We start from the raw sequence: 27973 nt of genomic DNA, 5'->3' as shown, positions 1-27973 counted from the left end.
CAATGTCTTGTTTTCATTGATAGTATAGCTGGGCTTTGTACGAATAATCCAAATGAAAGAGAAACATGTATACTGGTTTACTAGTATCAGCGAATGAATGGGTGTGAGTGAGCGAGTGTTGTTTAACGCTGCATTCATCTATTGTCAAACTACAACCCGGCAGTTTCAAAACAATAGAGACACAGGTCCATGGGGCACGATGAACAAGAATCAGTCCAGTCACACACACACAGACAGACAGACACACACAGACAGACACACACACACAGACAGAGACACACACACAGACAGAGACACACACACACACAGAGACACACACACACACACACACAGACACACACACAGACACACACACACACACACACACACACACACACACACACAGAGACACACACACACACACACACACACACACACACACACACACAGAAGCATTGAGAAAAGGGCTAGATTTGAAGTGAAACAACTGAAAACTATGTTAAAATTACATTTTCATGTGCACCACTATTCTTTGGAATGTGCGAATGAGATACGATTTTATTTGCGTCCCGCATTCAACACTGTTGAGTCCCGTATACCCTCGAAATAGACCCCGAGTTCCGCGTACCAAAAGGGGTTGGCAGCCTCTATATAGCGAGAGAATGCTTTTGTATTGCGGGGGAACGCGAAAATCAGTGTGAGGGAAAGTGATGGTATCGCGAGAGAAGCTGTTGTTTTACCATGGCAGCTTGGAGCTTCCAAAGTGCATGCACTCGTACGGGCAGTTTATTTCATCATGGGTCATTCTCTGAAACAAACAAATAATCCATCAAGTAAATCAAGCTGTACATACTCGATTATTTTACAGACCGCCGTCATATAGCTGGAATATTGCTGAGTGCGGCGTTAAACAACAAACAAACAAACAAACAAACAAACAATATTGAGGAGCCTGGGATTTTTTGTTCTGGGTCTGCTGTGTCTCTATACAAATTGTTTGTTCTTCATGTCGAGCGATATTCCAGCAGCTCCAGCTTTAATTTGGTGTCTACATTTCACAACTTTTGAAGTACAATCGAGCAGACTCCTTCAACTAAGATTTCAAAGAGCGTCATACGATTCTTGCTAATAAATTGTTTGATCAGGGTTACAACATTCAAGACTTAAGTAAATCTTTCAAAACGTGTCATGGCAGAAATGTTGACATTTCCACATTTGACGCATCAGTGACAAAAATTATGTTCCTTTCGGGTGGAAAATATGTTCCCGTGTTTTATCAGGTGACGGCTGTCTGCAAATAAATGCATGGTCTTGACCAAACAATGCAGTGATTGACATCATGAGCATCGATCTACGCTATGCGGGTGTGATAACATGCATCAACCAAGTCTGCGAACCTGACTGCGAGCAAGACAAACATGGGTTTCTGAAGCTCGATTCAAAAACGGATCTTCACGGGACTTTTCTCTAAAATCTGATATCATCTCCATTATTTGATAGTGATTCTTATGATGCTTATGATATTTCCTATTGTTATGGAAAAGGTTTTGTCGTTTTTATTAAATGTTAGAATGCGTGTCACTATAAAACCGAGTATAGTATGATTATCGTTTGATATTATATCGTTTTTATTCTGAGGTAGCTGACAAGAAACGTATCGGCTGCCTGACAGCATCGCTATATGGAGACGAACTATATTCACTCTTCAAGAAAAGAAACGCACAGGTAGTACGTAGTTCATTGAACCTGACTACACAAAAATCCGGTGTATAAATTGGATATATGTTATTGGAAAATGCTGGTGGCCTGATATTAGGCAAACGGTGCGTCTACAATGTCTTAAACGGCATTGTTTTCACACTTGTTCAAAAATGCCATGGAGGAAAACAGTAGAGCAAAATGCACGTGCAAGTTATGGCATTCGTAACTCGTGGTAGTGCCAATTAAAAGGCAAGCATAAGCCAATAAGTTGTCATTCAATTGTCAACAAGCTCGAAAATGTCGAGATTCAGCGCTGCCGATCGGAACATCGCCATAGGACGTATCCAAAGAGGGGAATCGCAGTCTTCTGTTGCACACCACAGCATCATTTGCCGCGTTTGGGACCGATACGCTCTGTTCAGTTCCACTGCAGACCGTCCGAGATCCCGCCTGCAAGAACGGAGACTGCAAGACGCATCCCTGATTTGAGGAGGATATCGGACCAGACTGTCTTCGTGAGGCTTGAATCAGACCCAGAAGACCAGTTATCGTCCCTGTTTTGCAACAGATCCATCGACAGCGACGCTTGCGTTGGTGCCATACCTTACAGCCTTGAAATTTGAGAAACTTGAGACGAGTGTGGTTTAGCGATGAATCACGATTTCTTCTTCACCGGCGAGATGGAAGACAACGTGATTATCGTCTCCGAAATGAGCGTTTTACCCCACATTGTGTACGTGAATTCGATAATTTCGATCGTGTGATGGAGTGTGTGTGTGTGTGTGCGTGTGTGCGTGTGCGTGCGTGCGTGTGTGCGTGCGCGCGCGCGCGCGCGCGTGTGTGTGTGTGTGTGTGTGGCACATCCTACACCACTATATCTGACTTGGTTTTAGTTCAGGGAAATTTGACATCAAATCGCTACATGAATCAAATTCTTCAACCCCATCTTCTTTCAATCATTGACCGCCAGAGGGAGCTGTTTCAACAGGACAACGCGCCACCGCACACAGCTCGTGTCACGGTAGACTACCTTCATAATGCCAACATCAACGTCTTGCCCTGGCCGTCGAGATCTCCAGAGTTGTAACCCAATCGAACGCCTCTGGTATGAACTCTATCGACGTGTACGTCAACGTCAGAACACTCTGCAGACACTCCCACAACTGGCCAACGCGTTACAAGCAGAAAGGCGTAGAATTCCGCATGACAGAATTCGTACACTTATTCAGTGTCAGTGCCGAGGAGATGCAGAGCCGTGATTGCTGCCCAGTTCAACGCAACCTTGTGGCCTTATGTGACATGGCAATGAACAGTTGTCAATGCCTTCGTACAACGACAACATGTGACTATCTAGCTGCAAATTTTCATATTTGTATCTATGATATTTAATTAATTATATCGACTTTATTAGGTACAATAAATTTACTAAAAGTCTACCTGTGCGTTTTATTTTTTTGATGAGTGTATTCTACAGTATAATACATGACCTTCGTCAAAAACATAGACTGTGGATGTAAATCAATTTTATATTACTTGGTTGTTATCGTTTCCAGACGTACATGTACCTCGCTAACAATCAATAAGTACAGTTAACAAACACTGATCGATAACTGTTGTGTTATATCGATTTGATAAGAGCCCTCTTGGAAGGAACCTCGCACGGACGCACGAACGCAAATCCCCTGAAAATCATAGCCGCTACAATCTCAGTTACAAACAAATTTACAAACATTTAATATATATTCAGCAGTATAAAGTCATTACAGAAACCATCAATGACTCCAATAACACAATGTGGAACTCGTTATCTTTCAGACTGTATTTTATACAATATGTTACACCATTGATTCATGGATCAAATGTACACTTTCTTCATTGAATACACGGATACAAGCTGTCAACTCTCAATCAGCAGCTGGTGGAAATATCTCAATTGTTTCGTTGCATAAGGGCGACTTGGAGCGCCGACAGTCAGGTTGAGAGGGGAACAGTAGGCGACTTGGGGCGCCGACAGCCATGTTGATAGGGGGACGCTAGGCCTTGAGGTAAGTCACAGAAAGGGCATCACTTCCATTATAGGACAAACTGGTACAAGTACATCCTAATGCTACTGCTGGTGCCGATAAACTTGGCGGTCTATATAGCAAGTACATAATGGCCTTTGCTTATTGACTTTATAACTCTTTTATTTACTGACTTTACCCGTCATTGTATATACCGCTGATATATGTCATGTCACATGTACTGTTTGTTCATTAATATTGATTATGAAAATATGAAGTAAGTATGAAAACATATTGAACATATTCTAAGAAAATATTGACCATTTGACATAACAATATAGGAGGTGAGTACATTATATTGATGTAAACAGCTTGCATTCATCCATGTGTGTACTGTGTGAGGCATGTCACACGACTCTCGGTGGAGCAATGTGTGAGTTGGGTTTGACAGTAGTTTGACAGTAGTTTGACAGTAATATAACGGCGCGTCAGCTTAATGTGGGAGGAAAGCCCGAAGTGATGCAGATCTCAGTCGTTTACCGCTTCGGTGAAACCCACGAGCACGGGTATGGTGCCGACAAACCTAGAAACATAATCGGGGCGAACCGGGATTCGAACCCCACAATCATAGGTTTCTGGCGCGCCCCCCCCCCCCCCCCCCACACACACACACACACATACCTCCGGTCCCCCAGTGGAGCAGTGAGCGAGGGAGGGAGTAAATGTTGCCTTATTGATGCAGCTATCGTATATATGTAAATAATCGAATCAGGGCTAGGCAACTTAATTTTCGACAGCATGTGCAGCGGCCACGCCGTCGCGTTAGGAACCTCATTTGTGTCGGCTCTCGACTAGCATGGAGTTCAGTTGGCGTGATTAGGAATCGTGTTACTTGAACATGAAAACTATTTGGGTATACATCTCAACCTGCAGATACGGCAGACAACTGCAGAATGAGGTGGTGTGGTCGACTGCTGTGGAGAATAGAGAGGTCAAGACGAAGTCGACAACGATTTGCCGCCGTTGTCGTCGCGGGACTGGTGGCTCTGTTTATCGTGTTCCGTTCAAAGGGTACGTTGATATCTAGAACAGTCGTACATACGCTGGCTATAGTTACATTTAATGTAGGAATGTTTCAGGCACAGTGAGCAATGTATCACACATACTACTCAAAACAAGTTAAACATTCTTTCAAATGACAATACCAGTAATTAATTAAGAATCAACTCCAATTTGTTTCTTCGTTTGTACGAAGTATAAAAGTAAAAAAGCGATGTATACACTAAGCTTTTTTTGTTGTTGCATTCAGCAATATTCCAGCTATATGACGGCGGTCTGTAAATAATCGAGTCTGGACCAGACAATCAGTCTTTGACATCATGAACATCGATCCAGGCAATTGGGATCGATGACATGCATCAATCAACCAAGTTAGCGAGCCTGAACACCCGATCCCGTTAGTCGCCTCTTAACGACAAGACACTATGCACATAACTCCATTAATGGATTTACCTATTGCAGTAACTTATTATAGATAATAAAACAATAATAACTTCTCATACTGCTATTTAATGATTAACGCAAAAACAACTGTAGCCAGTACGAAATCATTAACATTATTCTGCAACACAAGCCACGCCCATTCTCTTATCCGGGTGTTCTTTAACTTCTTTTGAGCGGTATATATATACCGCCGGACTGCAAATAATCATGCCTGAGCAAGTGCCAGAACTTAAGTTATCAAACTATTCTTGGATCAAACAAGTCAGTCTTATAATTCTTATAGTTTATGCCAAAAATGCCTCTTAAATGCAAATCTGTTAATCATCCAAAACTGGCTTCCATGGCTGAGAAATTGAAATGAAACTGTAACACATTGTAACGTAGTCGGTACCATGATGTCACAATCAAATGACATCACTAATCTTTCGGCCACTGATGCTGGTTAGCTGTACTTTTACACCCAAAACACTGGTTATTAAAGTTTATAAACTGAAAAATATGGAAGACCGATTTTGTATGATAAACAGTATCTCATCCTTTCTTTTGATATCAAATTTATCAACACTTGTCGATATATTTGATATAGAAGACACTCGGGTGATATTGTCTATGTGGGCATAATGAAACTCCAGGAGATAAAGGAAAAAATTAGAGAGTCACATTTCGTATGTTAGTCAATCCGATCTATCATAGCCTTTTAAATATCACCTTAATATTAAGTAGGTTTTTACTGCTTTTTATTCTCATTACGTTGCCATTCAACGTAGTTATTTACTACATGCATTTACCTTATTTCCAGACCCGTCAACAACTCAATTTACCCGGTTGAGTAAGATGCAGATTAATCAACATAAACTGCTGTTCAAAGAACTGAAAACAAAAGAAAATATCCAGGTTTGTAAGTACTGAGAGAGTTTGATGTTCGCTGCAATAATCTAGTCATATCACGGCGGAGAATAAGAATAAGCTTTCCACCCATAAGAGTTGCAGCTTTTTATAATTTGCTTGTTTTGTTTATTGTTTAACGCCGCATATATGTGGGCAGCCTGTAAATATGTTCTAAATCAGTGACTGATATTATGATCAAGCATCGTTGGCAAAGTGCGCAAGTCTTAGACGTTGAACACAAGCATGGGTAATGTACTGGCAAACCAATAAACATTATTGAGGCGAACCGGGAATCGAAAACCACAATAGGACTATGAGGCAATCTGATGAGATTGGATTATGAGGTTAACGTATCTGGCACGCCTAAGGGACGCAACTGTGCACATGGAATTGCGCCGCATTCGACGTCATTTTGAAATTATGTGACCTTAATATACCAGTTGTTATGTAATAATTAAATACATATAATTTGTTTTTAGAGGTCCACAGAGACATCTCTATACAATGAACGTCAAGAACAGGCCCGAAGCGTCTGTGAATCACATAACACATCAAGCTCATCGTTCTCAATGGCAACGTTCGTATCCAGTTCCTGGTTTGCGGAGGAATACAAACTCTTGTATTGTTTAGTTCCAAAAGTCGGATGCACGTTCTGGAAACGAACCTTACAAGTGTTGCGGCGACACGCTCGTGGCCTGAAAACACCGTATAAACTGTTGTACGAGGAGTGTTCTAGCGGAAGAGTCGGTGCCATACAAAACATCATGGAGGCTATTGCTAAAGGTCATAACCTCACAGACATAATTTCCCAAAGATATACAAAGTTCATGTTTACAAGAGATCCATTTCAAAGATTATTTTCGGCGTACATTGATAAATTCCTTACGCCGAATATGTCATTCTGGAATATTGGGAAAGTTATTGTAGAGGACATTCGCGGGGTTCCACAGAAAAACGGTTGGTACGGACACGATGTGTCATTTTCGGAATTTATTGACTACGTTCTAACAACAGAGGATAAATACCTAGATAGTCATTTCAAACCCGCGTCCCAGATATGTGACGTTTGCAATGTCAAGTTTGACGTCATTGGGAAAATGGAGACGTTTAAAACGGATGTGTTCCACATCATCAGCACAGTGAATGCATCGAACAGGTTCGTCTTTAAAGATTTCAAATTAGAGGCAACAATTGACTCAATTCTGGATGTAACTGGAAAGACTTTTCAATACAGAGAATATCTCGAGAGATATATGCCATTTCATGACATTTTACGTAGAATATGGAGGCGATTTAAAATTGCAAATATCTTGGATTTAAAAGAACAGTTTCCTTTTTCTGAACTGGAGAGTAGAACTGTTACAATGGAGAATTTCGCAGATATGGTAGTGACATTACACAAAACGTCCTCGAAACGCAACAGAGGGAGTAGGACTGCAGCTTATATTCAGGCATATCGGCAGTTAACGGAATCTTCTCTTGACAAACTGAGAACACTGTTTAACCTCGATTTCGAATTGTTTGGCTATGACATCACGGGACCTCATCTTGACGCACTGGAGAGCGAGCTGAAGGATAGGTCTGCTTTAGATTATGATTATTATGACATTTTAAGTGGATAAATTTGTAATCATCACGATAAATAAATACATAACCTATCGATGTCTTAAGAAAGGGAAAAGGGAATGACGTTTAACCCGATCACATTCCGCCTCAGTGTGGCCAGTCATACTTCCGCTTTCTTAATATGGGATGAATCTGGTATTAAAGTCAACATTCGGCGGATCCTAGCAGTTAAGGGGGAACAACTTATCACAGCCGGTCGCGACAACTGCGACCATTGGTAAGTCGTGATATCCGGTGATACTGACATAAAAAAGACAGAAGCAATAATACCTTTCCGAGCTTTATTAATACAACAAAATGCGTATTCAAAGATAATTAAAAATAATCCAAGGGATTTGACATTAAAAACGTTGCACCACAAACAAATGTTAGCACATTGTCAACATCATTAAGGATTAAAGGTGTTCTTGAAACAGAAATTATGATAATAAATACTACTTTTGAAATAAAGGTATTGTCATACACTTTTAGGCAGTTCCTTTAATAAATAAAATGGCAAGGTCTGAATTGATTTTCTAGCGTTCATGGTTATGCTTTGACCAAGGGCATTGACTTGAATGCCAAACATATTTTGAGGGAATGTTTTAGGTATGTTTTGTCCATAAGAATTTCATCAAACTGGGCGCTAGTTATTATATGGAATGCTCGTAATGCTCATCTTCCTGAGGCAAGGGCGTTAACTGACCTTAAAAGTCCAGTTTCCACCCTTGCCGAATTAGGCTGGAATTTCCAGGCTCGATCGTAGCGCCACCAGTAACTATTCCCTTCTTTGTCCCTTCAATTGACCAATCAGATTCCATCTCTCACACCACTTGCATTTGCTTCAAAGAAAATAGCAGCGCCAGGTCAAGACGATCTGATCGATAATCAAGATGTATATTGTAATAAAACGGGTCTTACCAGGCGAAGTGCATCAAAGCACCTTGATTAAAAACATGAAAAGATTTGCAAAATACCTGTCGACGCCCAGTTGACTGTACACATGCTTTGCAAATCCTGCAGGCGGACATCTGCACGCTGAAATCCATGTTGTACACGAACCGGGTGTCTAGTTCGTTTCCAGATTTTGATAGGACTATGCATAGACTCATTAGTCCAGCCAAACTGTAACCCCGGAATTCCAGCCTAATTCGGCAAGGGTGGAAACTGGACGTTTATAGTCGGTTAACTCTCTTGCCCCGAGGATGGTAATGCTACGCAAGTTATGGTTTGATCGCGACAGGTTTTCGAATATTTTCATTTTACGTGGAACGTATTGGTAATGAGAAGCACCATAACGATCCCTAAACGTACTTTTAGTACTAAATGCAACAATGTAAAACACTTGACAGGGGGCAAGCATGTTGTTGAAACATTTTCTTCACTTGGGAGCTGGGATAAAACATTCTATGTCGTCTTTGTAAAACGCAATTGGTCTCATGAGAAGAATTCCTTCATGAATAAAACAAAACTGAACAGTAAAACACTTTGCACATTTAAAAAATCAACAAAAACATCACATGCAGTTCTCCACCTCTAGATGAAGGACAAGTGGATCTCGTCAGTATTGGCTATGGAAGATGAAGTAACTTCAATGTTCATTTACAGATAGTGGCGGTTCACCAACGAATTTCAAGCAGATCACTGGAATAAAACACTTAACAAAATACCACCAGAAAAAAATAAATCGGAACTAATCGGATCTTACCTGCAATGTGTTTCTTAACAACGAAATGTACATGAACATCCCCACTCCCATCACAGTATACAGAAAGCTCTTACTTGTTAGTGGTGTACCCATTTGATTCGTTTGTTTGTTGTTTAACACCACACTCAGCATGATTCCAGCTATATGACGGCGCTCTGTAAATATTTGAGTCGGACCAGAAAACCTAATGATTGACATCATGAACATTGATCAACACAATTGGGATACGATGACATGCACCAACCAAGTCATTTAGCCAGACAACCTGACCCTGTTAGTTGACTCATGACAAGCGTGAGTTGCTGAAACCAAGTCTAACCTGGATCTTCATATGGGGCCAAGCAATGGTTGCTGACGATCAATTCTAACCGGGATCTTCATGGATCTGTCCCAGTATTAAGCCACATTAATCCTATTAGTATAACATGGATATGGACATCTGTGTGGATGGAAACGAGCAAATGTATGAATAAAACCACAACCTGGCAACAATATTATACTGTTTAAACTGATCACTATGCCATACATAGGTCTATCAACACCAATATGGACACATGGATATTCAAAAAATACAACATGCGTTTTTCAATGTAAAGACTAATCCATTCATCAAATGAATAAAAGGACCAATACATTCTTCCTCTGTAAGTTAATGTTCAAAAACATCCTTAACAAATGGCATTAAAATGCTAATACTGGCATTCTGACAATGTCAGTGAATGTTTTGCGAAAGAAGATATTATTATACATAAGACAACATAACTGAAATAAAATCTTTGCAAGAAGTGAGAGGAAATGGGGTTTAATGAATGCTACAAAATTATTGCACTTAACAATGTGACATGCATGTGAGTTTGTGGACGCTTGGACAAGTCCGGGCTTATGCCAGGTATTATAGTGCTATCCCACTGACATTCCATGCCACAGTTTAACATTAATAACAAGGTAACAACAAGCACCATATTTTAACGTCTTTTGGTATGACGCGTTCAGGGGATCAAACCTCCGACCTTCTACTCTCCGGGCAGATGCTCTACCACTAGTACATAGAATGGGGCGCCTATGACGACTACATCACCATACCCCTCAGATGGACCTCCTCTGAAACTCTGTCAGATCATTCAAGTATCACTTAGAATGATAGCACCATAACATACATATGTATGGATCTGTTGAATATCCTTACTATACTTTTACTCATTGAGCTGAGTATTTGTTCATATGGAAAGTTTAGTTGTGAATTCATGGACACTTAATTCCAAGGAGACAGTTTAGAATCACTGGGTTTAACTTGGGTGTGAAAATATGCTTTCCTCCACTTAATATGCTGCTATACATTTTTCCATTTGATTTTGTCTGTTTTATTTGTATTTTAGAGTCAGATCTGAACTATGTTCCCTTTTTAGATGGGAAATAGTTGTATATTCGTGTTTGATTTGCTTTCAAACTCCGCTTCTTCACAGGTTCTTTTCTAATTGTGTTTTTACTTTTCTTAGCAGGCTTTCGCATAATTCCGGAAATTGTCCTTTTCCTTGCAGTTCCAGAAAGCGTCACACTCTCAACATCTGAATCAGAATCTGAATCAAGCACAATAACAGAAGTGTTAGAATTTCCATCAATGTTAGGTACAGCCTCATCCTCTGAGGTGGAATTGGTTTCTTCTGCTGCAAGAGCAAGGCAGCACCCAGGACCAGCTTCAGGAGCAGCTTCAGCTGGGTCACTGTCCAGGTCAAGTGCCAGGTCCGGGGCCGAGTCACTGCTTCTCACTACCATTACATCATCACTGGCTGCACTTCGGGGGTTGGACTCAGGATCCTCTAGCCCCACTGGCATGGGTTTCAAGTGCTGTCTTGCCCCATTGCTCAGAGTGCCACCACTGTCAGAGTCTTGACTATCACTTACAATAATGACCACTTCTTCCCCTTCAACATCATCATTATCAGAGAACAGATCCTCAGATATCAAGGAATGACACTCATCTTCATCCCTGGAATGTTCTTTAGATGATAGACAAGAGCTGCTGACCACTTCAGCGGATTCTTTTCGTCCAATACTTTTGGACCTTTGTTTGTTATCTCTACTGTCTTGTGAGTCATTTGAATTTCCCTTGGAAATATCCCCTTCCTCAGTGTCTTGCTGGAAAGATGTTACTTCACCATCTACAGCTGTTTGACTAGACACCTGCCTCTGTTGTTGATCGCCATCTACAGCTGCTTGACTAGACACCTGCCTCTGTTGTTGATCGTCATCTACAGCTGTTTGACTAGACACCTGCCTCTGTTGTTGATCGTCATCTACAGCTGTTTGACTGGACACCTGCCTCTGTTGTTGATCGTCATCTACAGCTGTTTGACTAGACACCTGCCTCTGTTGTTGATCGTCATCTACAGCTGTTTGACTAGACACCTGGCTCTGTTGTTGATCGTCATCTACAGCTGTTTGACTGGACACCTGCCTCTGTTGTTGATCGTCATCTACAGCTGCTTGACTAGACACCTGCCTCTGTTGTTGATCGTCATCTACAGCTGTTTGACTGGACACCTGCCTCTGTTGTTGATCGTCATCTACAGCTGTTTGACTGGACACCTGCCCCTGTTGTTGATCGTCATCTACAGCTGTTTGACTAGACACCTGGCTCTGTTGTTGATCGTCATCTACAGCTGTTTGACTGGACACCTGCCTCTGTTGTTGAGATGATGAGTCCCGTTTTTTCTTCTGAATAGGCTGTGATGTCAATCTTGTTGTATCAAAGTCAATTTTCTTCTTGCACTTGTTGACATTTTCCTTCTGCCAACTGTAACCAGGTTTCAAAGGAGTGTCTTCATTTAGTCTTTCATCTTCGGATTTCTTCCTTAGGGGTCCTGGCGTCAACAGCATATCTCTGATACTTGACTGGTTGCCAGGAGTTACAGGAACCTTCTTCTTAGCTTTACAAACAAAATAAACATATGAATGGTAATAATACATAGTGTGTAATCATAGCAGAGTTCTGTTTTGCCTTGTCACAGAGTCCTACTCATATTGAGAATACATGATGTTGTGTTGTCTTTTGATTCTGTTAATTTCAATACCAAGAGAGCAATGTACACCTTATATCGTTTCAAGGATATTAGTTCTCTAAGCGAGGCCAGGTCTAAGTATAATATGAAACTCAGTCACTGATTATGAGTAAGAAAAACTTATAGCACCAACAGCTTGTTGCCATGGTTACTCTACACACCTAATTCCTCCTCAAAACGTGAGACAAGTTCTGGGCATCTTGTCTGGAACAGGTTCTCTTCCACATCAATAGTGTAGAACTCTCCTGTGGTCCAGCGGTCATCATCTACCAGACATGGACATGAGGTTGACATGATATTGTCATGACATTGTTAAGAAAGGATACAACATGGATAATCTGCATGGTTATCTAAAATCCAGTATGTACAAGCATCAAATCTGGCCACTGCTTTGATTAGTAAGACAACAGCCATTTGCAACTAGTCCCATCCTGAAGCTACAACGGTTACACAATCAACATCTGTCAACCAAAACCTTGAGGAACCGCTTGAGAGCAGCAGGAAAGACGTCCTAGAGTTATCAAACACCTCCTAGGGGCAGACTACCTTCAGCGTTCTGTTTGACATGGTGTTTAGCACAACGGGCACGTTATCTGACAGCCTGGTGGAAAATCAATTGTTGGATGAAAGAGGGGCCCCTGCTCCATGTCACAGATGGACGACTGAGGTTTTGGAAGACTGCATCTCCTCACTAAAAGGGACATTGGTTTGGGGTGAAGACATCAGTGGTGGCTGAACTACAATATACTGGTTTCTTTTTGTCAGAGGGTTGTTCTTACAGATCACGTACATTTATCCGTGCTCAGCAATTTCTTTCCAGCACTTGTTTCATTTGTCATTGAAAATATCCTGGGGGTGCTTAACTTTTCTCAAGGTGTATATAAGGCTGTCAACTCTTTACATCCAAGCTTACCTAACTTTGACCAAACTGTCTGATAGCAATCCACAAAGTTCCTCTGACAAGCCTTCTGTATGCTGAAATATTCAACAATGAGAACTAATAAATGATGAATGTTGGATGTTTCAGAGAAAAATTATTTATATCCATGAATATACAAACATGTACCAGAACATTAATGCACAAAATGATGGACACAACCTATTCAGATTTCAACAGTTACTAGAAAGACATAAGAACACAACATGGCCATACCTGATGTTTCTTGTTTTAGCATTATTCACAGATAAGCTTGCCCAATAGTTGTAAAGAAGTAAATTATATTATAATCCTGTACTTCATGGCAGTTTATTATAAATATTATATTGTTTGTATTTATGTTATTTTACTTCAAGAGTCAAATCAACATTGACCATGCTTTGTGTGATCTATATATTGCCTCCAGCATCTGGGCACACAAATCTTGGAATCTGTAAAAAACCCAAACCACTTTTGTCGGTCTTTAGTTCATCTCTTACCTGATTGGCTTAAATCCTGACCAATCAAATTCCTCCCTCAGCTGCATATATGCCAACACTGGGATCATTGTTGTGATCACCTTGGTGCTATCCATGTGAAGTAAGTTCTTCAATGATTGGCATAACTTTTCCAAACACAGACGCTGCTGGTTAACGGACGTTGTCATCATCATCCTCCGCTCCTGGCTGACTTCAGTGAACTCCCTCACAACCTGAACACAGAGAACATAGCTGCCAATGACCCTGTCAGGGAATCATTCCAAACTCGATAGCACACCACGAATAAATCTCCGAACCATACCTTCCGCCTTCCTCCGAATCCACTGCTCCTCATCTCCCAAAAGCAGCATACATTATGTTCTGCACTTCTCCTCATCTCCCAAAAGCAGCATACATTATGTTCTGCACTTCTCCTCATCTTCCAAATAGACCATATGTACTGCACTTCTACTCCTCTAAATGCAGCATATGTTCAGCACTGATCCTACTCGTCCAAATGCAGCATATGTTGTGCACTCTCTCCTCATCCTCCATATGCAGCATATGTTCTGCACTTCAACTCCTCCAAACGCAGCATGTTTTGCATTTCTCCTCAACATCCATATGCAGCATATGTTCTGCACTTATCCTACTCCTCCAAATGCAGCATATGTTCTGCATTTCTCCTCATCCTCCATATGCAGCACATGTTCTGCACTTATCCTCATCCTCCATACACAGCATATGTTCTGCACTTCTACTCCTCCAAACGCAGCATATGTTCTGCACTTATCCTATCCCTCCATATGCAGCATATGTTCTGCACTTATCCTACTCCTCCAAATGCAGCATATGTTCTGCACTTGTTATCAACTTCCAAACCAAGGTGGTTTACATTTATAAGTGTTCTTTGCTTCTTGTTATCCCTGATTTGTTGTACTTCTTACCAAGTACAGAACATACATATATATATACGCCAGGGCTTATGGATATCTAAACAAGTAGGAGTTGAACAAGGGCATCCTCATTCACAACTACATGACGCAAATTTAACATAGTGATACCAATTAGGATTTTAAAGTAAAACTCTCCAAAGTAAAACTGTAAAACCAACCAAAAATGACACCTCTTAACCTTTGGCTGCTAGGACCTTCACTCTATAAACTAGACACTGATGTTTTGACACCTACTTTTTCACTGAGTTCTGTAAATGTTGTGTCCTCCAGGGCCTTGTCTCGCACTCTCAGTTCCTCTCCATATGGAGTTATCTCCCTTTGTTGGTGGTGCCACGTGCAGTCACATGGCACTCCGCTATCAGGCTGGCACTCACACTCTGTCTGGCACACTTCACATCCTTTACTCTGGTGAATTGTCACTGTTCCTGAATAAACATAAACCCATTTCAGTGAAATTGTCTGCCACGAATTTTTTTTCTCAAGATGTTTCTAAAATAAATCATATTTAGACTTATATTTTTAATTAACAAAATTTCTGGTTTTGTTGCTGGAGCTGAAAAAATATAAGTCTCCAAACATAATCCCAGCCCGTATAGTCAGGTGTTTCCTTTACCTCACCTGTGTGACGACACCTGGAGCAGTGGGTCTCTATCTTGGTACAGTCAGGTGTTTCCTTTACCTCACCTGTGTGACGACACCTGGAGCAGTGGGTCTCTATCTTGGTACAGTCAGGTGTTTCCTTTACCTCACCTGTATGACAACACCTGGAGCAGTGGGTCTCTCTCTTGGTACAGTCAGGTGCTTTCTTCAACTCACCTGTATGACAACACCTTGAGCAGTGGGTCTCTCTCTTGGTACAGTCAGGTGCTTTCTTGAACTCACCTGTATGACAACACCTTGAGCAGTGGGTCTCTCTCTTGGTACAGTCAGGTGTTTTCTTCAACTCACCTGTGTGACAACACCTTGAGCAGTGGGTCTCTCTCTTGGTACAGTCAGGTGCTTTCTTGAACTCACCTGTATGACAACACCTTGAGCAGTGGGTCTCTCTCTTGGTACAGTCAGGTGTTTTCTTCAACTCACCTGTATGACGACACCTTGAGCAGTGGGTCTCTCTCTTGGTACAGTCAGGTGTTTTCTTTACCTCACCTGTGTGACAACACCTGGAGCAGTGGGTCTCTCTCTTGGTACAGTCAGGTGTTTTCTTCAACTCACCTGTGTGACAACACCTGGAGCAGTGGGTCTCTCTCTTGGTACAGTCAGGTGTTTTCTTCAACTCACCTGTGTGACAACACCTGGAGCAGTGGGTCTCTCTCTCTTGGTACAGTCAGGTGTTTTCTTCAACTCACCTGTATGACAACACCTGGAGCAGTGGGTCTCTCTCTTGGTACAGTCAGGTGTTTTCTTCAACTCACCTGTGTGACAACACCTGGAGCAGTGGGTCTCTCTCTCTTGGTACAGTCAGGTGTTTTCTTCAACTCACCTGTATGACAACACCTTGAGCAGTGGGTCTCTCTCTTGGTACAGTCAGGTGTTTTCTTCAACTCACCTGTATGACAACACCTGGAGCAGTGGGTCTCTCTCTTGGAACAGTCAAGTGTTTTCTTCATCTCAGCAAGATCTAGTAGACTACGGTTGTCTTTCCATCCAAGGATTCTGGAACAGATTCACAGTCCAATGAAGCAGATGTAAAAAAAATAAAAACGTCTAAAATTTCTTGGGCGGGGGATAAAAATTAACCCAACTCAAGTCTAGAATGATTTGGCAAGTCTAGACTGCCTCAGCACTGAAATTAAGCATTGTTCTTGGCTCCATTTGGATTTTTTTTATTTTGTAGATATATATTCATAAATAGGATAACTTAATTACTGGGACTAAATGTTGGTCTAGATCCTGTCATGCACAGCCAGTTTGAGCAGCCCAGACAATAGGGCCACTTGCTCTCCACAGAACCTATGACAACATGGACTGCTGGCAGATCAGTCTTACAAACCACCGACCAGGTAGCTTAATGTGTACAAGGGTAAAAAAGTCACACTTCATATTTTCTTTCCCTTTTAAACTTTAGTACATTGCTATTGGTTCAAGAAAGTAACATTTCACACCAACTTATCAAAGTACAAACAAATTGTTGGCAGATCTGAATTCAAAATTTAATTTAAAATCATTGGAAAGCCGATGAAGTCCATCTTCATCCCAATGAAACATCAGAACACTTGAAATCTTCCACAAAGAGTGAGTGAATGAGTTGGGTTTAGCGCCGCTTCTAACAGTATTCCAGTTATATCACAGCGTGTCAGCTTAATGTGGGAGGAAAGCCTGAAGTGATGCAGGTCTCAGACATTTACAACTTCAGTGAAACCCACGAGCACGGGTATGGTGCTGACAAACCTAGAAACATAATCGGGGCGAACCGGGATTTGAACCCACAATCATAGGTTTCTGGCGTGCCCAAGGGACGCAACTCTGCACAGCAAATTGCGGCGCCTTAGACGACTGGGCCACCCGTGCCCCCTCCACAAAGAGAGTCAATCCAACATTATGAATAAGAACATATGACCACTGTAACTACTGTTGTTGAGTATAAGTGTCACGTTCCTGGTGAGAACATGTGCTGGTCATAAGAGGCGACCAAATGGATTGGGTGGTCAGACTGGGTGACTTGATTGCTTGCGTGATATCTTACCCCAATATTATGGATAGTTGCTCACGATATCAAGGCGACTCAGCTTTTCGTAAGAGGCGACTAAAGGGATCGGGTAGTCGGGATCGCTGACTTGGTTGATGCATGTCATCATATTCCAATTATGTGGGTCGATGCTCATGATGTCAATCACTGGATTGTCCTGTTCAGACTTGATTATTTACAGACCGCCGTCATATAACTGGTATATTGCTGAGTGCGGCATTAAACAACAAACAAACATGATATCAATAACTTAACTTTTTTGGTCCAGACTCGATTATTTAGTCTGCCATCGTACTGCAGGAATGTTGCTCAAAGTGGTGTTAAACCACTCACAGTGGCATAAAGCAACATAGTGTGAGAGTGAGTGATGAGTGAACTGGGTGTAATGCTTCCAGTTACATCCTGTCACCAGAGAAGCAGGTCCCACAGGCTACTACTTGCTGAAACCAGTGAGGACGTGTATCACCTGGCGTATGGCACAGAAGAGAGCAAAACAAGTACACTTTTCTGCTAATTTTATTATACTGGTTCCAGTTCATTATTCTTTCATCAATCCCATAGAAGATTCTTGTTTATCATCCAAAACTGACTCCCACAGGAGATATAGCTTGGGTGAGATAGATAGATATATATCGCTGTAAAGAAATTATATCACAATGCTTTGCAGACCGTTGTGACATCATTGGTTACCATGATGTCACAATCAAATGACATCACTAATGACTCTGCTACTGAAGCTGTTAGCAGTACTTTTTACACTTAAGACACTGCTTATTACTGTCTGCAAACTGAAAAAGTTGGAAGAATGATGTTGGATGATAAATAAAATCTCTATTTATTGTTCAAAATCATTCAGCAATACTCCTGCTGTATGAAGGCAGTCTGTAACTATTGAGTCTGGACCAGACAATCCAGTGATTGATATTATGAGAAACAATTCATGCCACTGGGGTATAAACTCCATCACTCAACTGTGTCATTGAGCCTGGCCGCCCAATCTATTCAGTCACCTCTTATGACCAACACAGTTTGCTTGGGGACATTTCTAACCCGGAGTCCCCAAGGGGCTGTAATAGAAGATGAGTGAGTGAGTGAGTAAGTATGGTTTTACGCTGCTTTTAGCAATATTCCAGCAATATCACGGCGAGGGACACCAGAAATGGGCTTCACACATTGTACCCATGTCGGGAATCGAGCCCGGGTCTTCGGCGTGACGAGCGAACACTTTAACCACTAGGCTACCTGACCGCCCCTAATAGAAGATGAGGTAACAGAAACACATGGTAATTGTCACACCATTGTTATAACACCTAACCAAAAGAACAAATAGCTATGCAAAGTGATATGCTGTTACCATGGTTACCTAACAAACTGGACAACACACCTGTGGAGTATGTCTTCGTCTTCAGTGCAGTGCCGCCTCATCTCATCGAACAATGTCCTGATCTGTTCCGGCCCCACCCCCTTCACCCCACCCTCATTGTAGTCACACCCAGACAACAGGGCGAAGCCAATCAGGCTCCTCCTTGTGTGGCCGCGCTCCCCTTCAATATCAGCCATGCTCACTCTCACAGCTGAAGTGTCCTGGGAAACAGATTGTGAATGAGTGGATGTTATCTTATGTTCCAGTCAGTAATAGTTTTGCTATATCAGGTTTGCATATATTTTCATTGGAACTATAACATTTTTAATGACATTTTCATTGGGTGTCACTTTAGTCTTTGCCAGAAAAAACCCTTTAAAACCCCTTGGTTTGTAATTTTAAGTGGTTAAATTCTTTTCATGGCCATTAATTATGTACTGTTTTAAATAAGTGAGTTTTACGGTATATAATACCATTAAAAACAACAGAACTCCCGACATTAAATTCACAAATTAATGGTATTTTAACTCCTTGAATTTGGTGTTTTAATAATGTTAAAAAGTAATTTTAATGGTTATGTTTCAGGGTATTATGCCCTTAAATTTGCTTCGCATTAAGTAGATTTTAAGGGTATTTTAATAGTATTTTATGTGGCATTTCAATGGTACCAGTCAATGGTAGGTTAATGGCGTTTTCATGACTTGACAAGTTGACTATTGTAATACACCTATTAAGAATCTTGATTTGTTAATCAATAGGCCTATCATGTGGAGAAACAATATATTTGAATGCTGTAACAATAGAAAATGGACCAAAAAAAGTTTGGTCAGATCACATGACTGACACTGACCTCAAATATAGACTCGTCACAATGTCAATACCATTAACCTGCCACATCATCAATATTGACTTCTATCCCTGAATGGGTTGGATTGTTATTGGATAATATCAGATGTCATGTAGTGTGTCAAGTGTCTGTGCTTTAAGGTTAAAGCATATCAAGTTAGCAAACTTACTGATTTATCAAATTTCCTCATGATGACCCCTGCCCCGTACAAGAAGGCATCACCATCATCAGTCAATACAGCATCAGCCCGCTGGACAATCAGGGAAATACAATATCACAACACAATACAAAAAAGGACAAACAAAACAAAATGCAACTGGACAATTAGTAAGTTTAAAATCTAAAAAATGTCAGAAATTTCTGAAATGATTATTTGCTTTTGCAGTTTACAAATGAGCCAAAAGCAAAATCAAGAGTCTTGTAGACAAAAAACAACACATTCATCTTAACTTCACTTTCTGGTGTATTCATGAATAAATATTTCATCTGAAACTGCATATTGAGATTATTGAACATGTTGAAGGTGAGGTGAGGTGAAATGGGGTTTAACGTCGCGTCCAAGATTATTGCACTTATATAGCGACGTGCATGCACGTGTATGTGTGTGTGTGTGGCTGCTTGTACTAGTCCGACTGATGCCTATTTATAGTTTGCTAGCACTATAAATAGGCATCAGTCCGGACTAGTACAAGCAGCCACACACACACACATGCCGCAGTTTAACATGAATACCCCACTCCGAGCCGACCAGTCCTTGTTTTGGCCCCTTAATGCCGAGCGCCAGACAGGGTAACAACAAGTACCATCTTTTATTGTCTTTTGGTATGACGCAGCTGGGGCTCGAACCCCGGACCTTCCGCTCTCCGGGCGAACGCTCTACCATAAGACCACGGAGGCGGTCTGAACATGTTGAAGAAGACAGAGTGAGCTACTGAACCTGTGTAGAGTTGAGAAAGGCACACATCTTCTCTGCTTCCCCTGGACTGTGGATGACTGGCAGACCGAGACTCTCTAGCAGCTCCACTACCTGGAAATCATTGCAGACAGAGAGTTTCAAGCAGCTGAACTATTTGGAAATCATTGCAGACCGAGAGTTTCAAGCAGCTGAACTATTTGGAAATCATTGCAGACCGAGAGTTTCAAGCAGCTGAACTATTTGGAAATCATTGCAGACCGAGAGTTTCAAGCAGCTGAACTATTTGGAAATCATTGCAGACCGAGAGTTTCAAGCAGCTGAACTATTTGGAAATCATTGCAGACAGAGAGTTTCAAGCAGCTGAACTATTTGGAAATCATTGCAGACCGAGAGTTTCAAGCAGCTGAACTATTTGGAAATCATTGCAGACCGAGAGTTTCAAGCAGCTGAACTATTTGGAAATCATTTCAGACCAAGCCTTTCAATATCAGGCGGGGGACACCAGAAATGGGCTTCACACATTGTACCCATGTCGGGAAATGAACCCGGGTCTTCTGCGTGATGAGCGAACGCTTTACCTCTAGGCTACCCGACTGCCCCTTATTCAAATAGAAATATAGTCAGCAATCTCTTCCAACACCACCCCCTAATAGGCGTAATAATCAGAACCAGACGACGGAGCAAGTTGCTCCATGTTACCCAGCGTTAGCACAGAGAAATGGCCATCCACGGTGAGCAGTAAATTGACTGTTGTTGTCATACCACTTTAGTCGTCTCCTTGTAGTGTGACCTGTCCGAGGAAGTTCCGGCTTTGGTTGCTCTTGACAACCCGCGCACAGTTTGGCGTTTGTGAAGACACACCTGCTTGAGCCTGGGAACCTCACCATCCAGCACAAACACCAGCTTCACCCCGTACTTCAATAGCTCAATTGTCCGGTAGAAGATGGTTCTATTCATAAAATGAAAATCTTTTTTTAAGAAAATGTTGGGTTTACATAAAATTATATCCAAAGAAATAGTGTTGAAATAATAGCTCAAACACAAACCGGAAAGTCTGAACCTGTCATTCAGCCTCTTTTTCAACATATTACTCACTCTTAATCTTTAGATTGCAGAATTTCGTGCACGCTGTGACTTCTCAGCCAGCCTGCTGAATTGCCTCCAGCACAAAGAGATGCAACCACGACAATATAATTTCAAATGTAGGACATGTATAAAGGCTAACCAGCCAATCAGAAAGTTGACTATTCTCAGCTTTGGGGGCTAGTGCATAAAGGCACAGATTGGACACCTGAAGCAGATTGTCCATGAAAAGTACAATGTGAACACATCCTACCTGATCATGAAGAAGCGTGGAGACTGTTTGACTGCAGTGCTAGCAGACCTGGCCTGACATATCCATGCACTGAGGTCTACTGCAAGGGTCATCCCTGCTGACTTGGACAGAGACTGCCCGGTTCCCAATCCGGACAAAAATGGCCACAGTCCTGTTACGCCCATCTTTCTGGATCAGCTGGGCACAATGTAAATAAAAAAGATAATCATGATATATATCTGATCCTGCTAAGGAGAAACATTTTCTTCTGACTGAACTATCAATTGTCATAATAGGGAGCAAGGCCATATTACCCTTAGGGAAATACAGATTCTCATACTTTTTTGGGTTTAGTCCCGTTCGAATCCTGGATGGGATTCAACCCAACAAAGTACGAGAATCTGTACTTTACTGAGAAAGTGTTATCCCAAATATAACATTTGTTACATTTGGCCACTTTCTAAAATGACAGTGTGTATTTACACTTGTCAGAGGGGTACTCAAAGTACGTGATCTAGACTGCCAGTTGTTGGACTTTCATTTATATGGAAGCCTCAGTGGCTGAGTGGGTTAGATCGCTGACTTTGTGTGCTGGCGATTAGGTGCCTCACTCTGGCAAGTGTGGGTTCGAATCCTGGATGGGACTCAACCCCAAAAAGCACGAGAATCTGTACTTTACTGAGAAAGTGTTATCCCAGATATAACATTTGTTATAAGTTCCTATACATGGCATGTTATACATGCAATGATACATTAATACATCTAATAAGCGCCCACTGCGATATTTGCTAATATATTGGCTAGAGAACAATCCCAATTAGCACAGCTTCCGATTGATCAATGTACACAAGGCTTATTTATTGGCTTATAATACGCACTCGTGTGTTATATGCACCCTTAATTATGGGCAATTAAGTTCTGGAAAAATATATCTATCGTATATAAACATTTCAGGCTGTCTGCACAAACCTCAAAAATTTTCCTTCAACTCTGTTTTTTTCACCAAAATAATATTCTAATAAGAGCCCCCTATTTCTAATTTTGAGAGCGTCCTGTGCGCTTATTACGTCGAATACAGTATGTGTTTTTATGGGTAGGTTTTGTTGTAGGATTGCTACAGGGTAGGATTGGCAAGTAATGTAACGTCCAGGTCAGTGCCGTGATGAGGTCCAGAGACCAACATTCTATACTTCGTCAGCTACAGTATCAGTGTGTACCTCTGGAATCAGTGTTCCTGCACACTCTCTTTTTCACGTAGATTCTACAACATAAACTGAGGAATATATGCGGCTTTGAATATAGTTGTCGACTGTGCAAACGTAGACTGTACAAATGTGATTGATTTATGTGTTACTTCTTTGCGATATTTACAAACTCTATACAACAGGGATGCATGTCTAACATTTTATTATTGCCACAGCTAGGTTACCATGATAACTGAAAAATATCACTTTCGCAGTTTTTGTCAAACTTGCAAGAACTACTGTTGCATAAATCATCATACAAACATTTCCTAGTGCAAAAGAATTATAAATACCTGCAGTCCCCGATTTCTGGTACACAGTGCTCTATACACTTATTATTAGTCATAAAACAATATCTTGTATCGGCATAGTTTTCCGCATGCTGAAGCGTCAGCTGTGACGTAAGCTCCCTTCCGCGACCTGTTTGGGTGAATCTTACATGTTAGACAGAGCACGCGCTGTATTGAGCTCGATGGAATGAGACTTCCGTGTAAACAAGTCTGCAAAGGGACGGAATGCATCTCAGGGAAAGAAAGCACTCGTAAAATATCAACAGGAACTGACAATATAATTAAATGTTTATTTATTGATGTCTATAAAGCATCAATACTGCTTTTAACTTGTCTACAGACAGTCATGTCCTCGGGCGTCGTTACTGGATCTGATGATGGTGGGTTAGACTCTGGACTGCATTCTCCCTGATTATGACCCTTGGTGTGTCAGCACATGATACCCATCCCATCCTCACTGGTTTCATTGAACATACTGTGCAGTTCATGAAGAGCTAAGTTGCTTGTTGATTTGTAACTGTGCTAAAATCAATATTTGACACCTCCTGCTCTTCAGTCAGTACGTGCTACGATTAACCTAGCTGTAAATTTAAAACAGTAAGTTCATCTCTCAAGTAACTCACAACAATAGTCATGCCCTACCAGATGGGATAATATTTCATTGTTCATACAGCTCACTCACCAAGGTGGTCAAACACCCCATGTGATCCAGTATGACTGTTTTTTACACAGTATGATACACTATGATCCAGTGTGACCCAGTAAAATTCTGTATGATCCAGTGTGATGCTGTATGATCCAGTGTGACACAGTATCATTCTGAATGATCCTGTATGAACTTGTATGATCCAGTGTGACCCAGTATGATGCTGTCTGATCCAGTATGATTTCGCATGATCCAGTGATGCTGATTCTGAATGATTCAGTATGAGTCTGTATGACCCTGTATGACCCAGTCTGATCCAGTATGACACAGGACAAGCAGATGTTTAGAATCCTCATGGGCATCCCAGGAGAGACCATCTTCCCAGTAACCTACACTTGTCAACTAACATGAATTGGGTGGTCAGACTTGGTGACAGGGTTGATTCTGTTTGGCCCAGTCTTGACATTCACAGACCGCGGTAACAGAGCTGGAATTTTGCTGACTCTGTGTAAAACAACAAACTACTCATGTTGCACAATATGACAGCCCTGTGCATGGTTGTTGTATCTCTTTCAGTGATGGTCATTTGTTCATGGTCTGGAACACCAGTCTGAATCTAAACAGGACAGACGACCCAACAAGCTCAGGGATACAGCAAGACTCTCACATGTTGACAAACACCTTGGCATCTGGACAAGGGAACATTTATTCAATGTCGACTTCTTCTGTACATAATGACAAGACACTGTTAACTTCAAATATTTATTCATTTTCACTTTTTCTGGTTGAATACATGGTAATATTTCTAATATTTAACAAACATATCTGAAAGCATGCTGTGAATATTACTAAGATATAGTACACAACAATGTCGAACTATTATTGCACAGTAAGGAGAGCATCTCAATTCTATTCATGACAACAACATAATCAGTATATATATATATATATATATATATATATATATATATATATATATATATGAGTGAATGAGTTTGGATTAACACCCTTTGAACAGTGTTTCACTTATTTCATGGCATGCTGGCTTGATGTGGGAGGAAGCTCGAACTCGTGAACATCTCAGATGTTTACCACTTTGGTGAAACCAAGGGCCATGGGTTTGGTGCTGATGAACCTTCAAACATCAGGGAGAATTGGGATTCAAACCCCTGATAATGGGTGTCTGCCTAAGGGACTTAACTCTGTAGAGAAAATTGTGTCACCATGGTCAGCTGGGCCACCCATGCCATACAAAAAAAATAATGAGCTGCAAGAAAATTAACTGCCATTTATAAGGAGCACATAAAATGTATCAGAAAAATTCATAAAACAGAGAAAAGGACGTCAGTCTTCAGGCTGGAGATACCCCCCTCCTTCCCACCCCCCTAATGAACACAAAGGTGTGACATTTGTATACCATACTTGAGGGGTATGGTACCCTTTTCTTGAGCAATTTGTTATGATTTGTAACGATGAGAAATCTACAGATGGTCATTTAAATATGACAGTTCTATTGTCCCCCCCAAAAAAGTTATAGATTTGAACTTTGTATAGGGCATGGTCTTTATTATAGAAAAAAATTATAGTTTTTTTTCTAAATTTCTATTTTACTGATGATACTGATCAAAGAATGTTTTATCAACAATCTCATTTTCTCCATCCACAGCTAAGGAATTGGCAGCCTTGAACTCCTTGCACTGTCTGAGCACTTCAACTATTGTAAGTCTATGTTAAGGAATAGGAGTTACAACTATTTCAGCGTTTCAACTGTGGAAGACACACACACACACACACACACAATCACATAGCTCACTCAAAGGTTGGATTCATATGCATTTTCTAAAATTACTTCATTGAGTGAAATTACTTCTTGAATATTGAATATTTTAAGAATGATTTTATATAATGAACAGATTATTACCCTTGTGTGTTTCTGTATCTTAAATATCACATTAGGAATAAAAACTATTTACTACGCCCACAAAAGGCTCTCACAAGACAATACTTATTCCTGATATAGGACGTCTCTGATACGGAACACTCACTCAGCTTATAGCCTGTACTAACAAATGACATAGACAACGCCTCAAGCAGGACATGCTGACCTGGAAATATATCACATGATGAGATTCTAACTAATACTCCAAGCATTCATGTAAAACACAGCAAATATTCATTTTAAACAAACATAAAAAACATGTACCCTCCTTTCATGTCCTACAGAACTCAGACACATTCATTCAATAACAGTTAAATTTGGTTCACACCTAAATTCAAATGGTTTGCAATCTGGAATATAAAATGTTCTTTTCCAGTAAATACACTCAAAATAAATGAGTATTTGATTAAATGACATAAATGGCAAACAAGGACAGATCTTTAATGTGTTAAATGTTTAAAGCATGCTATACTATCACATACAATTATGATTAATATCACAAATACATATTATTATATCAAATAAACAAATATAGTGTCCCCTCTTAATGATTTTAGCAGACACATTTAAATGAATTTGTACACAATTAAAACCAGATTATTATCAAATCGTAAATTAATGCCACGAAACATCGTTTGGTAATATTAAGAGGCCAGCTATGAACAACAAAACACCAAACTAGTTCTGCTTATCACAAACTGAACTAACAGAAACACAAAGAACTGCAGATCTCACAATGTACAAAACAAACTCATCAGATCAGTGTGATATAGTACATCAGTACACAGGATTCATAGTGCCATACAAAATATTACAAATATACAATACCATGAACTACCAGAGATCTGGTCGCTGATACATCAATAAAGTGAGTGAGTGAGTGAGTATGGTTTTACGCTGCTTTTAGCAATATTCCAGCAATATCACGGCGGGGGACACCAGAAATGGGCTTCACACATTGTACCCATGTCGGGAATCGAACCAGGGTCTTCGGCGTAAGGAGCGAACGCTTTAACCACTAGGCTACCCGACCGCCCCACATTAATAAAGAAGTGCCACTCTTAACTCACATCACTAGTGACACAATTGTAGATGAATGTACTTGTACACTCCCAAGGTCCTCCATATGATGTAAACATGTCTTAAACATCCTCCATATGATGTAAACATGTCTTAAACATCCTCCATATGATGTAAACATGTCTTAAACATCCTCCATATGATGTAAACATGTCTTAAACATCCTCCATATGATGTAAACATGTCTTACACATCCTCCATATGATGTAAACATGTCTTACCAGCTTACAGGACTCTATATGATGTAAACATGTCTTACAGGACTCTATATGATGTAAACATGTCTTACAGGACTCTATATGATGTAAACATGTCTTACACATCCTCCATATGATGTAAACATGTCTTAAACATCCTCCATATGATGTAAACATGTCTTACACATCCTCCATATGATGTAAACATGTCTTAAACATCCTCCATATGATGTAAACATGTCTTACACATCCTCCATATGATGTAAACATGTCTTACCAGCTTACAGGACTCTATATGATGTAAACATGTCTTACAGGACTCCATATGATGTAAACATGTCTTACACATCCTCCATATGATGTAAACATGTCTTAAACATCCTCCATATGATGTAAACATGTCTTAAACATCCTCCATATGATGTAAACATGTCTTAAACATCCTCCATATGATGTAAACATGTCTTACAGGACTCTATACTATGTAAACATGTCTTACACATCCTCCATATGATGTAAACATGTCTTACACATCCTCCATATGATGTAAACATGTCTTAAACATCCTCCATATGATGTAAACATGTCTTACACATCCTCCATATGATGTAAACATGTCTTACCAGCTTACAGGACTCTATATGATGTAAACA

General features: G+C 40.7%; 2 protein-coding genes across 6 annotated transcripts; one reads left to right on the top strand and one right to left on the bottom strand.

Annotated features, from left to right (window-relative positions):
* The first annotated feature begins 3584 nt into the window (after positions 1 to 3584).
* Positions 3585 to 7973, top strand: LOC124143752 (carbohydrate sulfotransferase 13-like). Of its 2 annotated transcripts, XM_046512821.2 has the most exons (4): positions 3585 to 3725; positions 4617 to 4754; positions 5986 to 6080; positions 6554 to 7973. In XM_046512821.2, exons 2-4 carry the CDS (start codon positions 4637 to 4639, stop codon positions 7694 to 7696), a joined length of 1356 nt encoding a protein of 451 aa, XP_046368777.2. In that variant the 5' UTR covers positions 3585 to 3725; positions 4617 to 4636; the 3' UTR covers positions 7697 to 7973. The 2 variants fall into 2 exon arrangements, with proteins under 2 accessions (XP_046368777.2, XP_048257873.1); XM_048401916.1 differs by lacking the exon at positions 3585 to 3725 and having other exon boundaries at positions 4496 to 4754.
* Positions 7974 to 9669: 1696 nt separating this feature from the next.
* Positions 9670 to 23597, bottom strand: LOC124143753. 4 transcript variants are annotated; one of them, XM_048401896.1, is made up of 13 exons: positions 23462 to 23597; positions 23142 to 23185; positions 21946 to 22122; positions 21372 to 21558; positions 20631 to 20720; positions 19863 to 19943; positions 18868 to 19067; positions 16344 to 16450; positions 15032 to 15222; positions 13863 to 14074; positions 13360 to 13421; positions 12608 to 12712; positions 9670 to 12314 (listed from the first exon to the last, which is right to left on the bottom strand). In XM_048401896.1, the coding sequence occupies exons 3-13, from the start codon at positions 22107 to 22109 to the stop codon at positions 10777 to 10779; spliced, it is 2937 nt and encodes a 978-aa protein (XP_048257853.1). In that variant the 5' UTR covers positions 22110 to 22122; positions 23142 to 23185; positions 23462 to 23597; the 3' UTR covers positions 9670 to 10776. The 4 variants fall into 4 exon arrangements, with proteins under 4 accessions (XP_048257853.1, XP_048257862.1, XP_048257855.1 ...); XM_048401905.1 differs by having other exon boundaries at positions 9670 to 11973; positions 12064 to 12314; positions 23142 to 23578; XM_048401898.1 differs by having other exon boundaries at positions 23142 to 23197; positions 23462 to 23578.
* Between the last annotated feature and the right edge of the window lie 4376 nt (positions 23598 to 27973).

This window comes from Haliotis rufescens, unplaced genomic scaffold (assembly GCF_023055435.1).
Source record: "Haliotis rufescens isolate VD_foot unplaced genomic scaffold, xgHalRufe1.0.p SCAF_1, whole genome shotgun sequence".
NCBI lineage: Eukaryota > Metazoa > Mollusca > Gastropoda > Lepetellida > Haliotidae > Haliotis > Haliotis rufescens.
The sequence above is the reverse complement of the archived record's forward strand: the minus strand, read 5'-3'. Positions and strand labels throughout refer to the sequence as shown.

What these genes read in the sequence shown, in the direction of transcription:
- LOC124143753 (XM_048401896.1), bottom strand. Translation starts at nt 22,109, where the DNA reads ATGGGCGTAACAGGACTGTGGCCATTTTTGTCCGGATTGGGAACCGGG. An exon ending in CCTTTCTCAACTCTACACAG is followed by an intron (nt 19,944 to 20,630) that starts GTTCAGTAGCTC and finishes CTGATTGTCCAG; the next exon opens with CGGGCTGATGCTGTATTGAC. An exon ending in TTACAGAACTCAGTGAAAAA is followed by an intron (nt 14,075 to 15,031) that starts GTAGGTGTCAAA and finishes CTCTGTGTTCAG; the next exon opens with GTTGTGAGGGAGTTCACTGA.
- LOC124143752 (XM_046512821.2), top strand. Translation starts at nt 4,637, where the DNA reads ATGAGGTGGTGTGGTCGACTGCTGTGGAGAATAGAGAGGTCAAGACGA. An exon ending in TATCGTGTTCCGTTCAAAGG is followed by an intron (nt 4,755 to 5,985) that starts GTACGTTGATAT and finishes CCTTATTTCCAG; the next exon opens with ACCCGTCAACAACTCAATTT. An exon ending in AAACAAAAGAAAATATCCAG is followed by an intron (nt 6,081 to 6,553) that starts GTTTGTAAGTAC and finishes ATTTGTTTTTAG; the next exon opens with AGGTCCACAGAGACATCTCT.